This window comes from Aythya marila (genome assembly GCF_965140915.1).
Source record: "Aythya marila genome assembly, chromosome: 11".
NCBI classification, from domain to species: Eukaryota; Metazoa; Chordata; class Aves; order Anseriformes; family Anatidae; genus Aythya; species Aythya marila.
In genome coordinates, this window is record NC_139052.1 from 11,818,955 (window position 1) to 11,832,927 (window position 13,973).

Sequence of the window (13,973 nt, forward strand, 5' to 3'; positions counted from 1 at the left end):
AATGAGCCCAAACTAAAAAGAAATAGCAAAATACAACAGAAAATTGAATATGAATACAATTCAGTCCTAGAAACTTCTGCAAGTACCTCCTTTACATTTTGCAAGTATCTTTACAATAGGCAAATCCATGGCAGCACTGATTCATACCTCCCCACTCACAGGATTGCTTGACATCTAAAAAGCGGCTGGGTTGGAGTTTAGACAGCCTGACGATTAGGATGAGCTTGATATCTTAACATTTGGCGATGCCATTTTCTGACTTTCAAACAACTCCACACGAGTGTGCTTTCAGCATCTGAATATTCCTCCCACCGTTCTCCATCCGCGTGGTACCTCCGTCTGGGAAAGAACATAACCTGTGCACCAGATGTGCTACACAAAACCCCCCTGCCTGCCCTTCAGCCGCAGCATGCGTGCCTCCACGGGGTCTAACCCACCTCCACCTCAAATGAGGAACATATGGAGCACCATGAATGGCAGGAACAAGACTTCGCTTTGAACTGCATTCCTCCTATCAAAGGGCCCTCTGTCTTGCCTTCTCCTCGTCCGTTCCTCTGGGTAATCATAAGGAAAGAACTGAGCGTTTGGAAAAGCCTCCTGGGGACAAATTCATTTCTAGTGTAACTCTGCTGAAGTTAATGGTGTTGCACCATGGATTAAAATGGCACCATAATATTAAAAAACAGAGACAGCATACTACTCTGTAATTACTGTCTAAGAGAGCGAAAATAATAAAAATGATTCATTCTTATAGACCCCAAAGGGCACAGCTGGCTTAGTCAGTTTAAAAGGTGAAGATAAAAGAAGGCAGCTAGAATGTAGTGATTTTTAATTTGTATATATATATATATATGTATAAATGACAGTCAGATAACACCACCTCTGCACTAATTTTAAGAACAACATGCTAGAAATATAATTTAATGTAACTGCAAGTTTTAAAAGACTGATAACAGAAATAGCTCTTAAGAAAATTAAAGGTCTCCTTTCATACTGCTTTAAATTAGGAACAAATTCCTTTTAATCAAGAGTTACGCTGTTGTAAGCTTAATGCAAAGGAATTGGGCCCCACAGCACCAAAATGGCTATTCTGTAACACAATCAAACACCAGGACTCGCATTTTACCATTCTTATAAAAAAAGGACAATGTTATTTTTTTAGGCAGTTAACATTTAAAGGTCATTGTTACAGGAAGAAAACATTTCTTGTATTAAGTTTAGTAAAGTTGGCAGAAACGGTGAAGTCTGTTCCTTCATGGACTTCGCTTTACAATACCATATGGAGGTGTGTGGAAGGCACTCTGAAGCTCAGTGACACTGCAATATAACTGCAAAGGCAAGGCAGAGATCTGATAGAATTACTGCAAGGGCTTCAGAGGCATTTGTCAGCAACAGCTGTTATATCTCAGTCTTTCTTGTTATTTAAGTGAGATTCATCTAGGCAATAATCCTTTCCAGCCACAGGAATAATACCCCATGATGAGACTTGATCTTCCAAGCACAGGAGGTTCCAGAGAAAGAGCACAACTCTGAATATTTCTAGAGATTGGCTAAGGAGCATCTCTGCTCACCTATTTCCCAGCACAAGGAATGATCCAGCAAATACCTGACCGTCATTGGTTACTCAGATGTCCCCTGGTGGTCTTACGGCCTCTTACACGCACAGAAACACAGCTTTCCTTTGATGTGTAATCAATAACAAGGCTGCCACACACACCCTTTGTACCTGCCTTTAGCCAGAACACAAAGTCTTGCTTTCTCTAACAGTGCCAGACATCACCATTTCCTAGAATGAATTATCCGGGGAAGTCAGTTTTTATTGTACAAACAAACCTGGCTTTCAGTTACACTGAGAAAATAAAGGGAAAAAAAAAAGGTGGTGGTGTGGAATTAGCTAACAGGAAATCACTGAACAGATTCAGCACACACGCACGCACACACACACACAAATTAAAAAAAATCAGAGTTTTGAATATAAATTTTCACTAAAATGTTACCTGATATAAGATATAGAATGTTGTTTAACAACAAACACGCAGAGAGATAAAACCAGCAGGATCTATAACAGTGTACAGAGGCTTCTCTTCCTATTTGTTTATAGACAAAAATTTCCTTGATCAGACAGGCCACAATTACAAGGGATGTTGGTTCCTTAGCTGATTTCTCCAGGTAGATATTAACATTGAATTAAAAGGGTTTCTCCTGTTTAAAGATATAGAAATGTTCAAAAATGTAGTTCTCCTTTTTTCCTGCTACCAAGATACAGGCTAACTTTTCATTAAAAATGCCACAGCTGTCAACCTCTACTGAGATAAAGCAATCAACCTAGTCATAAAGAAATGAAAATTTGTAAAAAATGTAAGACTTTAAACAAATAAAACTTTAATAATGTTTTCCTGTTCTCTTCTTGCTATGGGCTGGTTCTCCAGTACAAAAGACTTATTTCTTTTCCCCAAAAGTGACCATAATAACAAGGGCTAGGAATAAACTTTTAAATGAAAGCTGAATATAATGAAAACACGAGAGTCCCAATGCTGGGGATTTATGTAAAATGTCAATCACAAAGTCTTGTGACAGAACAGTAAGAGTTATCAACACTAAACAATTATAAAAAGAACTGCAATTTCCCATTGTTTCAGAGCAGACAAGAGTCTGCTAGTTTTAGTGTACATTTCTTTGTTCATCAGAAAGATTCACAGTACAAAAGCTCAAGTAATTTCCAATAGGCTGAAAGGAACATTTCTTAGTTTAAAAATTAGGAGATAAAGCTTCTTCTAACAGTACAACATTTAACATAATGAAATCGATAGAAAAAAACAAAACCTTTGAGGCTTTATCACACTACAGTAGACTTCAGAGATGCTGATTACAAGATTGTGTTTGTACTAAAACAACACATTAATTATCCAGAGAGGCTTGAAGTGAGGAGAAAGATTGCAAGAGTGGATTATCAAGCCCTCAGTCTTGACAACACTTGGAGCTAGACCTTTGAAGTACCTGGCCACCTATGTAGGTATGTGTGATGTGAAATTCTTAGTGGGTGTTGAGAGCCCTACTTGGTGCCAATATTCATTTTTGTGTGTCTTTATTCTTTTAAAAATCACCTGTCACTTTGTGTTTTTTTTCACATGCAGTTTGAACTTCAGTATTCTACAAGACATCTTAAGAAACTGCCCAGATCATGGTCTCCTTGATGTTATAACCTATAGCAGGCAAAAAGGCATGTCATGAAAAATACCCAAAGCACAAACATCTTAAGTTTATATATATATATATATATATATATATATATATATACACATATATATGTATGTATGAACTACTCTGATTTAGCCATTCCCTGCAAGTGTTCTCCTATGTGAAGTATGCTGATCAGAGCACCTTAGCAAAATTATAATTTCTGAAGTATGCTGCTCACGGTGTTTACAACCAGTGCATGCTTTCAAACCATTTATATATGCTTAGATTATGCGTGTATGGATGACTCAAGTCTATAATTAAAAGTTTAATATTAAAATAAGTTTTCTCTTTTAATGAAAAATGTAATCCGTGAAACAGCAGACTAGAATCTCAAAACCATATTACCATTGTATTAAGGATCATCATATTAATTTTATGCATGAAATCCTCTGTAGACACACCTGAAATTGCAATATCCAGTGGTCAAAATGAAACATGTCTGGGGAAGAAATAAAACCCCACTTATTTCTGCCCAGCTTAAAAGGGCAGTCAGTAGAACAGGGATTATATGGGGAAAACATAAGCTAAAATATATTATTTTTTAGCAGCAATGACAATTAATTTGGCTTAGAACTAGGCTAAGATATTTGCATTAGGCTGTTTGGATTGAGGTCATCATTTCTATTCCACAAGAGACAACACACTCCTGCTATAGGTCATGCAGGAGGGCAGACTGTAATTATTTCTGTTTATTTTAAACAAAGGGCACTTATTTTGGTCTAACAATTTTGGAGAATTGGATGCTGCTATCACTGTTGCTGGGGTATTTTCTTTAAAGCGACGTACTTGATTATCAGTATCTATGCTTTGCTAGTGCCTGTGAGCATAGTGGAGGCCCTGAGCTTATACAAAAAAAAATACAATAAAACCGTTGTTATCTTAAAGGGTCCTACAAAACGTCTTTTTTTTTTTTTTTTTTTTTTTTAATACAGAGCATGAGAGACAATGTGCTGTTTGAAAAATCTAAAAATTACTGGCTTAGGAAAAGTGGAAAATAGTCAGCAATGTAAAGACTTGTAACATCTACATCATGGAAACAGTGCCAGTAGGGGAACAGGGACACAAACACCATTTATTCTACAGGAAGGCCTGAAGGACTGGTGGCATTGAGAAAAGGGAGGCAACACAGCACCCCTGTACTGTAAACCCTTGGGGCAGCGAGCTGTTTATAAGCGCTGTGTTTATAAGCCATAAATCAGTAACAACACCCGGAGCCGCAGAGGTATGCGAGCGGAGCTGCAGTTCCTGCTTTGAGCCATTCACCTGCCCGGGACCTTGCTGAGGAAGGTTTTGAAGCCCACGTGTAACTTGGTGTGGGGAACGAAGCCTGCAGCACTGGGTGGGAGCACAAATACTCGGCTGGAGCCAGGTGCCAAAACACCGCATGAAGAATATAACTTTTATTGGGTTGCACGGAATTATTCAGCTGCCAACAAGGCTTCACTTAATCTTTCTTCACTTAGAAGTCAGTGCATCTCTGCACTTTTTAAGTCCTGACATACACTTATATGGCATTATCAACCCTCACAGGGCTATGTCTGTAGGCACCGGGTCGGTTTCACCGCCTTCAGTTGTCCCGACCCAAACTGCCTCCCTAAAACCTGCCAGGACAGGGCCACGCCAATCTCTACGCTATTTACATCAAGGCACTTTGCCCAAATCCCAATTTCGGGGAACCTGCCCTCCGCCCACCACTACGAGCCCTGAGGCCGGGGCTCCGTGAGGGGCCGGCGGCCCCGGGAGGGAGGCACCGCCCCGGCGGCGGCGGGAAGCGGCGGGGCCCGGCCCGGAAGAGGAGGGCTCGGGGCGGCGGCGGCTGGCGGCACAGGGTGAGGGGAGCGCGGCTGCGGGGGGAATGGTGCCGGGGAAGGGAAGGGAAAGGAAGGGAAAGGAGGCGAGACCAGGCCGGCCGCTCCTCTCAGCACGCTCCGGCGGAGCTGCAGCAGGGGGGAGGCGGCTCTGGCCCGGCAGGGAGGGAAGCGAAGCGAAGCCCGTCCCTTCTTCCAGGCTGCGTTGGGCCCTAGGCGAGGGAAGGTGACTGGCCCCCCTGTTACCAGCCCCAAAGGCTGTAGGAGCCCCTGAGATACGTTTTCGGTCTCAGGGTCCACAAAACTCCCATCTCCTTCCTTCCCTCCAGTTTGTAGATCTTCAAGGAGGCAGCAGAAGACCTCGATGTGGAAGTCGGAGACAAGGACCTTTAATGCTCTAGATCAGGCAGGGCCTGTTAAAACAGTAGGTGCGGAGCTTTTCTCAGCATCTCCTGTTAGGGCCAGACTGTCACTGATGGGCAGCGCTGGGTAGCACCAACTTCTGCAGGGCAAATTCATATATAGGCAGGTAAATAAGTAAACTAAGACCTTAAATACAACTCCCATTTGAGAAGTGTATTATGAGGCAACTTAAGATCATCTTGGGTGCTGTTCTTTCTTTGAATCAAATTATTAAAACAAAAATCATTGTAAATAAGTAATTATTTTGCTTTGCAGGCTATAATTATCTATTAGGCCTGCATTATATTCTGCTGTAGCAAACTTCTCAAGTTGATCGTAGTAATGTTCTTCCTGCAAGGAATGGATAAGGAGTGGCTTGGAAGTGCCTTCTGAAGAAATATTTTTTTTCTATAGCTAACCTTCAGAAACACCCCATTTCTTTCAACCAGAATTCATCACACTCAAAATTGATTCAAAAGCACTGCTGTGTAATAGCTGACTATATTAGCTGTTAATCTGAGTTGACCTTTTCCTGCATGCATGGAGTCCCTTAAAACCAATCCCAGAGTTTGGACAGATCAGTGTTTGCATATCCAGTATATATGTCCAAAGACCGGACGTGCAATTGGAATTGATCTCTGTAAGGCATGTCCTTCATTGGCTTAACTCTCCAGAACAGGCTATTTTGTTTGTATTTGCAGTCTTAGGTCATCAAGACAGGGAGCATCAAGTCGTCTGTGCTATTGTGCTCACTCGACAGTGTAACTTTTAATTGTCCTTTACTTGCCCTAAGTGGATGGTGGTAGTTATTACAGTAAGTCTCAATACATCATTAAAGCCTCTTCTATTGTGTTTATACAAATTTTCAGGATGACTTCGCTGGTAGACATGCCCCTGGATTATGAAAAGATGTTTGCTCATCGGTTCACATCAGATGATAAAGAATACCAAGAATACCTGAAACGCCCTGCAGATCTCCCTCCTATTGTTGAAGAATGGAGAAACAGATCTGGTGGCAACCAGAGAAGAGAACGGTACTGATGTCTATTTTTTTTAAATGTTGGTAGTTTCACAAATACATGATTAAACGATCACTTATTTATTTCAAAATAAAGTTAGGAATTTGTACTGTTAATAGAAGTATCCTTCATAGTTATGTATGTTTAAGGTGAAGAGTCTTATTTGAAAAGTAGTGAGCTTTTACATTTTCTCTCTACTGATATTGAAAGCTTTGATCTTTGTATAAAAGTATAAACTGAACTGCTTTCCTAAAAGGAATGAGCTGGAACCACTGAACCCATTGCCTTGGGGTTTGTTCCTGCTCAGTCAGGAACACTTTCCAGAGGGGAAAGATGGGAGTTCTGCAAAACAAAGTAGCCTATTTTCTGTTGGATAATAATCAGCAGGAAAATATGTGAAGGAACAGGCTAATAACGTGATTATCTGTCGCTAGCTGTCCAAAAAACTTTTCATTTGTAACTTAAGTATTTGTTGCACTGTTAGACTAGCCTGCATTTCTTTCATTAGAAATATCTGTAAAATCCATCATGTCTGCCTAGCGAGTGCAATATTAACCACCTACTGCAAAATATTTTGAATTATATTATTTTTCCAGAATGTAATTGTAGCTTTTTATTTAGCCCTGGACAGTAACATCTGACTTTCACATGACCGAAAAGGGACAATTACCACATGTAGCACATTTGGTAATACTAACGTCAGAGTTCATATTTAAGTAAACTCCTGTGTACCTAATAGTTATGAAGACTTCTAAGATAAATATCTAAATAAAATTTGTGCCTTATCTGAAGCAAAGGACATTATTCTAACTTTTTATTACTCTAGAAAGTTGTCATCAAGTTAAACCCCAAATCAGTTTATACAGATTTAAAAATAAATAAATAAAATTAACAGAGATGTACCTTAAATGTGTACAAAATTTTGTTCTTTGAACTGATGAACTGTTGCACCTACTCCTTGTTCACGAAACAGACTTAATGTAAATGTTGTCTATGCTGTATTTTACCACACCACTGAGATGTCCAAACAAAAATGACTGCCTGGCAGCTCAGGTGTCCATAACAATAGTGCTACAGCGGAACAGCCACAGTTTAGCCTGAACAATACCTAAATACCACTGATAAGGAGCTCCCTGAGTGTAGTTAAGTTATGGTATATACTCACACTCTGTCAGCTTGGGAATCAACAGGAGACTATGAAACAATTAGTAATATGTGCTAGGGTATGTGCAAATTCCAGGGGTATGCTGTTAGGTAACTGAATTGTATGTAAGCCTGCTTTGCCACAGCTTTCAACCATGAAGCTAGTAGACTGAACCTTGCTTCAGTACAGCTACAGATGAACCTTTTGGTTGTTTTTTTTCAGTATATGGTCCGTTAGAGTATTTAAAGTTCCAGCAGTGGCTCTGCTGCCTATAGAATGCTTTGTGCTGGGAAACACTGTCCTGCCACTGCTCAACAAATCACGTATTGAGTCGTAGTAAGAAATTAATTAATAATCTGAGGTGACTGTTGATATCTTTTTTATGACAAACAGATGAAAATGTAAGTGGTTAATTGTTACGTAACTGTTCATATACTCAGTTTTAAAAGTTTACAATTTGTGCGAATCCTTTCTTTCTTTTTATTGTAGGTTTCAAGATGGCAGATATTTTAGAGGGGACAGATACAACTGGCAAGGTGACCACAGATCTAATCAGAGGCCAGAAAGAGGTTGGGGTAACAACTACCAGCAGCACAGACAAGGACAATCTTACTCTTCCCACTATGGACAATATGGCTACAACTCCTACAACCCAGGCCCTCGTTACCATCCCTACTGATGGTACTTGTGGTTGGAAAGTCCAATAATACTATGTGATGAGTTAGATTTTTGACTTGTCTCCTGTTTTCTTATTTTTCACGGTTTACAGATAACTGAAGAATCCATATTCAAGTCCATTGTTGTTTATCTGTAGCAGGAACTGAAAAAGGGAATACCTTTTATTAATAATAAAAGCATATTCTACAATTTGTTTAGTCTGTAGATCTTAGATTAAATTTGTCTTATATTCTTTTGTCTGCACCACTGAGATCCTCCTCTCTGTTACATTTTAGAAAATGAGGCAGGTCAGGGGAAAATGGTTGTAGCTTGTCTGCAGCCTGTAGAAGCTTGTTACATTGTCTTAAGACGGTTCTTTTTTGAAAGTGACATGCTGTGTCTTTCTCTGGAGAGAATTTTCTAGTTTGACTTTTGATAGTGAGAAAATTTCAGATGCCTTAAAAAGGAGAAGAAAGATACTATTACAGAAATATTTTATGGGGTTGGTATTTATGAAAACTCAAAAGAAGAACTCTTTAGGTATTTGATAGAGGTGTGATATCTCAATATTTAATTTATTGGGATAAAACAACTGTAGGAAATAAGATCTTGCATATAAGATAAATTCCTGTCTGTTGAGTCAATGGGTTAAATTTATGTGCAGTATTCCTCTTAAAAACATGGTCTAACAATTGGAATAAGAGTTAAGTAGTTTAAATATGTATCTTCTTACTCTAGTAGTTCAGTGGTACTCAAGTTTTACCTGAGAAGTGATACTAGACTTAGATTAATTTGTAACATCTTAAAATAATTTTGGTATGTGCATAATGTATTTCGGATTTACATTTCAGTAAAGCTGTAAAACTGTGATGTCTGTTGTTAATTAGTTTGTACGAGATACTTTGTGGATGTTATAGAAGAAAGGAACCATAATCAATACTGTTTGTATCATACTTTGTTTTATGAGAAAATAGCATAAGCAGTGAACAGTGGGTTTTTTGGTTCATGGCATTTAAGTTCCACGTTTTCTTTAACTACTCACGCAATAAAAGTATTTCACGTTAAAAGATGTTTCTGAATATTTCTGAAATCTACTTTTGAAACATTCATCTAGGCTGACAGCTGCTCAAGAAGCAGTACTAACAGATAAGTGTTAATACTGGACAGCTGTTGGTTTAAATTAGATGAGTGGCCTACTCAGCTAAAATAAAGAGGATGAGACACTGTGATTAATTAGAAGTCTGGAGTGTTAATCCTCTAACTTACTTTTGACCATAATAGGGTCAAAGTTCTCTATTTCACCATTAATATGATAAGCTAATTTGTCTTAGGAGAGCAGTGCATTTCTTTCTACTTGACATCTTCAACTGTTGTACAGAAACACAGAACCATCCCTGCTGTTGTCTAAGTCATGACATTATGTGATAAGTTCAAATTACTGCATCTTCCTTTAAAAACAAAAAGTAAATATAGCAGTCAAAAACACTATCTCAGCTCAAGGTGCTTTTGAAAACTAAAGAGACTGCTTACTGTTGATCTTAAAAATGTCCCGTGTGCAGCTTCAGCGTGGAATCATTTAGCTTGGAAAAGACCTCTAAGATCATTAAATCCAACCATCACCTAGCACTACTGAGTCCACCACTAAACCACATCCCTAAGCACCATGTCCACACATCTCTAAAATACCTCCAGGGATGGCAACTCTGTGACTGCCCACTCCAGGGCAGCCTGTTCCAGTACCTAACCATCCTTTCTGTGAAGAAATTCATCCTGACATCTAATTTAAACCTCCTCTGGCAGAACTTGAGGCTGCTTCCTCTCATTTGTCACCTGAGAAAAGAGACCAACACCCACCATACCACAACCTCCTTTCAGGTATTTGTAGATGACAGTGAGGTCACCCTTCAGCCTTCTTCCAGACTAGAGCCCCAGTTCCATCAGCTGCTCCTCTTGTCTCATTTTCTAGCTCCTTTGCCAGCTTCATTGTTCTTTGCATTCCAGCAACTCAGTATTTTGTGGTGAGGGGCCCAAAACTGAACACAGTACTTGAGGTGTAGTCTCACCAGTGCCGAGTACAGAGTGCACAGTCTGTGAAGCAAAAGCTGTAGTGCTGAAAAGTGGCTCCACCTACCTGTTCTTTTGCTTTCCCCTTTTCAGACAATATTAAGAGCTTTGATATAATATTTAATATCCTACTCCCTGATGTACCTGCCTTGAATTCAGTTGTTTAACCTTAGAAATGTTACAGTGAAAGGTTCATTCTTCCTTGAGAAGTTCTACAGGATGAAATGCTCTTTTAACCCTTGATAATTAACCCCCATTAATACGGAAGAGCTGTTACACTAGGGAATATAAGCTTATCCAAAGTTACGCTCTGTGCACTATCAAAAACCTGCAAAGTGGTTTGGTGGAATTCCTTTTTAACACAGAATAGCATGCAAGGAGCCAGATAACCCAGACTCCTACCTCCAAGAAAGGAGCGCATCTCTTTCTGCAAAGAGCTTGATACTGCCTGCTATGCCAGGGAAGCCAGGCTGTGCCAGGATATTCTTCCTCCTTACCATCTGGAGTAGCATCTCAGGTTGAAATAAAACCTGGCAAAAGGAATGGGTTCTCTCATCTGTTGCTTATCCTCAAAAGCCCAATAACTATTTTAATTTTAGTGTCTTTCAGCTAATGAATGAAGAATCTACAACACTGTGGCCAAGCTGTAGCAGATAATATTATGGTGGCCTAAATGGACACTACAACTTTAGAATCACACATTGCACGGCCTCAGGTGTCATATTCTGAGTTTCTTGACCAAGTGATCAGGAGAGACACCAAGGCCAGTGCAGCTTCCTGGTTTCTGTCTTTCTTTACGTCCTTGACTCCTGTTATTGACCACTTGTCTCACCATTAAAACTCTCAATTCAACTTCAAGGGATTGTATGATTTACAAAACTTGTAATAATTATGGCAAGAATATATATATATTTTTTTTATGAATGCATTTCTAAGTAAATGCATATTTTGCACTAGACAAAAAGATAAACAAAATTTAATGTATATTGTCCCTGAAAGTTTCCATTTAAATGAACTTGTATCTATGATAAAGTCCAGTCTATTGCTTCTGTCAAGCTAAATAATACCAGTAAGTACTGTCTCCAATCACAGTTTTTGCATTATGGTGTGTTACAGATGATAAAACTGAAGCTACATTAATTTTAACATTTGCAACTTCAAACACTGCAGAAATTGTTTGCTTTAAGTATGATGGAGATTGCAGGGTAAACATTAAAATTCAGTGTCTGGAATCTGACTTTAAGAGAACTTTTCCCTCTGACATTTGTTCAGACATCATTATTAATGTGAATAAAACAAAAGATAAGTGTTATGTATTAAAAAATGACTGCCACGTTGCCAAGAGTTTAATAAATGCAGAAGTTTGACTTCAGCAGTCCTAAATCCCTTCCTGAACATGTAAAGCAATTTTGTGCAGACAGTTAATTCATGCTGAAGAATTATCACGCTAAATTACAGGTGCTGCAGCAAGAAACTTCCAAGAAAACTCAGTAGCTTTTGTAAAATTTCTTAACTAGAATTTTAAAAAATGCTAACCACTAAGCCACTAGCTACTTGAAGCCAAGAGAGTGCATAGAAAAATTCTTAGTATGATTTGTGAGATACAATTTTCCAAGTGTTCACTGCTATTCAACCTCTATTTTATCCTAACTCTTCAGCTGGGAATTGAGATGTGCCGACATGCTTCGAAAGGTTAGCTAGAAGCTGAAATACTTTCAAGAGGCTCTTTAAAAGATATTTCAGACAGTGAAGACAGTGTCGTATTTCTGATATACGTATAATTATCACTCAACTTCTAGAAAAAAATGTATTTCATCTCCTCCTGTTCAAATATATCTGAATGTATTTAAACTCCTACTATTAATTTGCTACTAAATATTCTCCTTAACCAAGAAACATGGTCACATTTACTTCTTATACTGAGATGCTGGAAGGAAAGTTCTTTTTATATCAAATTTAAGCTGACATTTCCTCTCCACTATCATTCCTATTCCTTACAATATCTCTGAATTACACAACTTTGGGTGAATTTTCTTACCTGATCCAACTGGTGCAGTCCCACCTCCTCTGGCTCTGACAAACAAGAGGGGTTAGGAATACGTGGCCCAGGAAGGGAAAAAAGGACTGCTCCTTACAGCAGCGGCGGGCTGCCTTCGGAGTGTTTTTATGAAACTGCACCTCCCTTATGTTTCATTTGCCAATCAGGAAAAGTTACTATAATTTGTCTCCCGTATGTTAGAGGAAAGCTACATAATCCCACTTACATTACGCACAGCACTAGTGTTCTCATGATCAGAAACTAAACAAGATTATGGGTCAGATCAGGTTTCCCTAAAAGTACCTAGGGAGTATGCAGCCCGATTCAAGACACACAGACACAAATCCTAGAGATCAAAACGGAGTCCAGTGGCTCCAGAACTGCCAGGATGGTAGATGGCAACTATAATATGGTGGTGCACAATGATCTTTCCTCTCAAGATGATTATTTTTACATTAGGCCCTGCAGGCTGTAATTTATTTTTGTTTACCATGGCCTATATTCTTCCTCAATAGGGCACGGGCTGCACTCAGTGGTTGTCAGTCCTCATTTGTTTATGTGAACAGCAATGCCAAAATGTTATCTCTCTGCAGCTCACCCCCTTATTTTCTAAGTACTGTTCTATTAAAATGCAAATTTATTACAGAAGAGTTGGCAATCACTACATTTTCCTGCAAGTCTAATAACACAGGACATCATTTGTATTGGTTACCTTCTCTGATATTTCCAGCAAGTGGGAATACAAATAAGTGTTATCTTTTTCCTAACACACTATTGCTTCTTTTTCTAGTAATATTTCAGCAGATGGATAATTTTTTTCCACAAGTATGGAGCAGTGTTTTTATTTATTTATTTATTTTTAATGATTACTTTCATATTCTGTAATTCAAAACTTGCTTCACTAACAAAAGATCTATTAATATCAACTATAAAAGCTGCTCCTGCTCATCATTTGAAGAAAACTTATCTATTCAAAAGATGAGTTAAAGTTCAGGAAGCGACTTAGCTATTTGTTATAGAACTACAAAAGCAAGCTTATTTGTGAAAAAAATCTAAAGGGAAAATCTTCCAACTGAAGATTCAAACAATTTTCAAAATGAAACTTGTTACACCTTAAAAGAATGACAATAAGTTTCTTCAAAGCTCTTTTACACGGTTAGAGAAGATGATTTGGTAGTTATATACCTACATAAATTAATAAATTAATACTATTTCTAGTACTGTTTAGATAAAGGTTAAAAAATATCTCTCTATAAGCATACACAAACACATAAGATGTTTTATATAGCTTTTGGCCACCCTGTGCCAAGCATTTAGCACAATCAGAGCTGATCAGAAAGTCCAAAGTCATGTCCGAAGTTCGTTTCTGAAGAAATGCTTGAAGACTTTATTTTCTATTGTAAAGACTTATTTCCTATTGAAAAGGCCTATTTGCTATTAAACATGTGATCAGTAGAAATAAGTTAATAGTGATAATTACCAAGTGCAACCAGCCCCAAGCTATTACATAATCATTTTACATAATAAAAAGAAAATTAAATTTTCCATGGCAAAAGCTTTCTTTTTTATATGCTTTAAGTTTTTCCCTTTTGTAGTCATCA

The 13,973-nt window shown here is 38.4% G+C and overlaps 1 protein-coding gene across 4 annotated transcripts; it reads left to right on the forward strand.

Annotated features, from left to right (window-relative positions):
• Positions 1-5,045: 5,045 nt before the first annotated feature.
• Positions 5,046-9,331, forward strand: RAMAC (RNA guanine-7 methyltransferase activating subunit). 4 transcript variants are annotated; one of them, XM_082769558.1, is made up of 4 exons: positions 5,134-5,274; positions 5,378-5,476; positions 6,320-6,484; positions 8,103-9,331. In XM_082769558.1, the coding sequence occupies exons 3-4, from the start codon at positions 6,321-6,323 to the stop codon at positions 8,290-8,292; spliced, it is 354 nt and encodes a 117-aa protein (XP_082625684.1). In that variant the 5' UTR covers positions 5,134-5,274; positions 5,378-5,476; position 6,320; the 3' UTR covers positions 8,293-9,331. The 4 variants fall into 4 exon arrangements, with proteins under 4 accessions (XP_082625683.1, XP_082625682.1, XP_082625684.1 ...); XM_082769557.1 differs by lacking the exons at positions 5,134-5,274; positions 5,378-5,476 and adding an exon at positions 5,046-5,069; XM_082769556.1 differs by having other exon boundaries at positions 5,132-5,476.
• Positions 9,332-13,973: the final 4,642 nt, after the last annotated feature.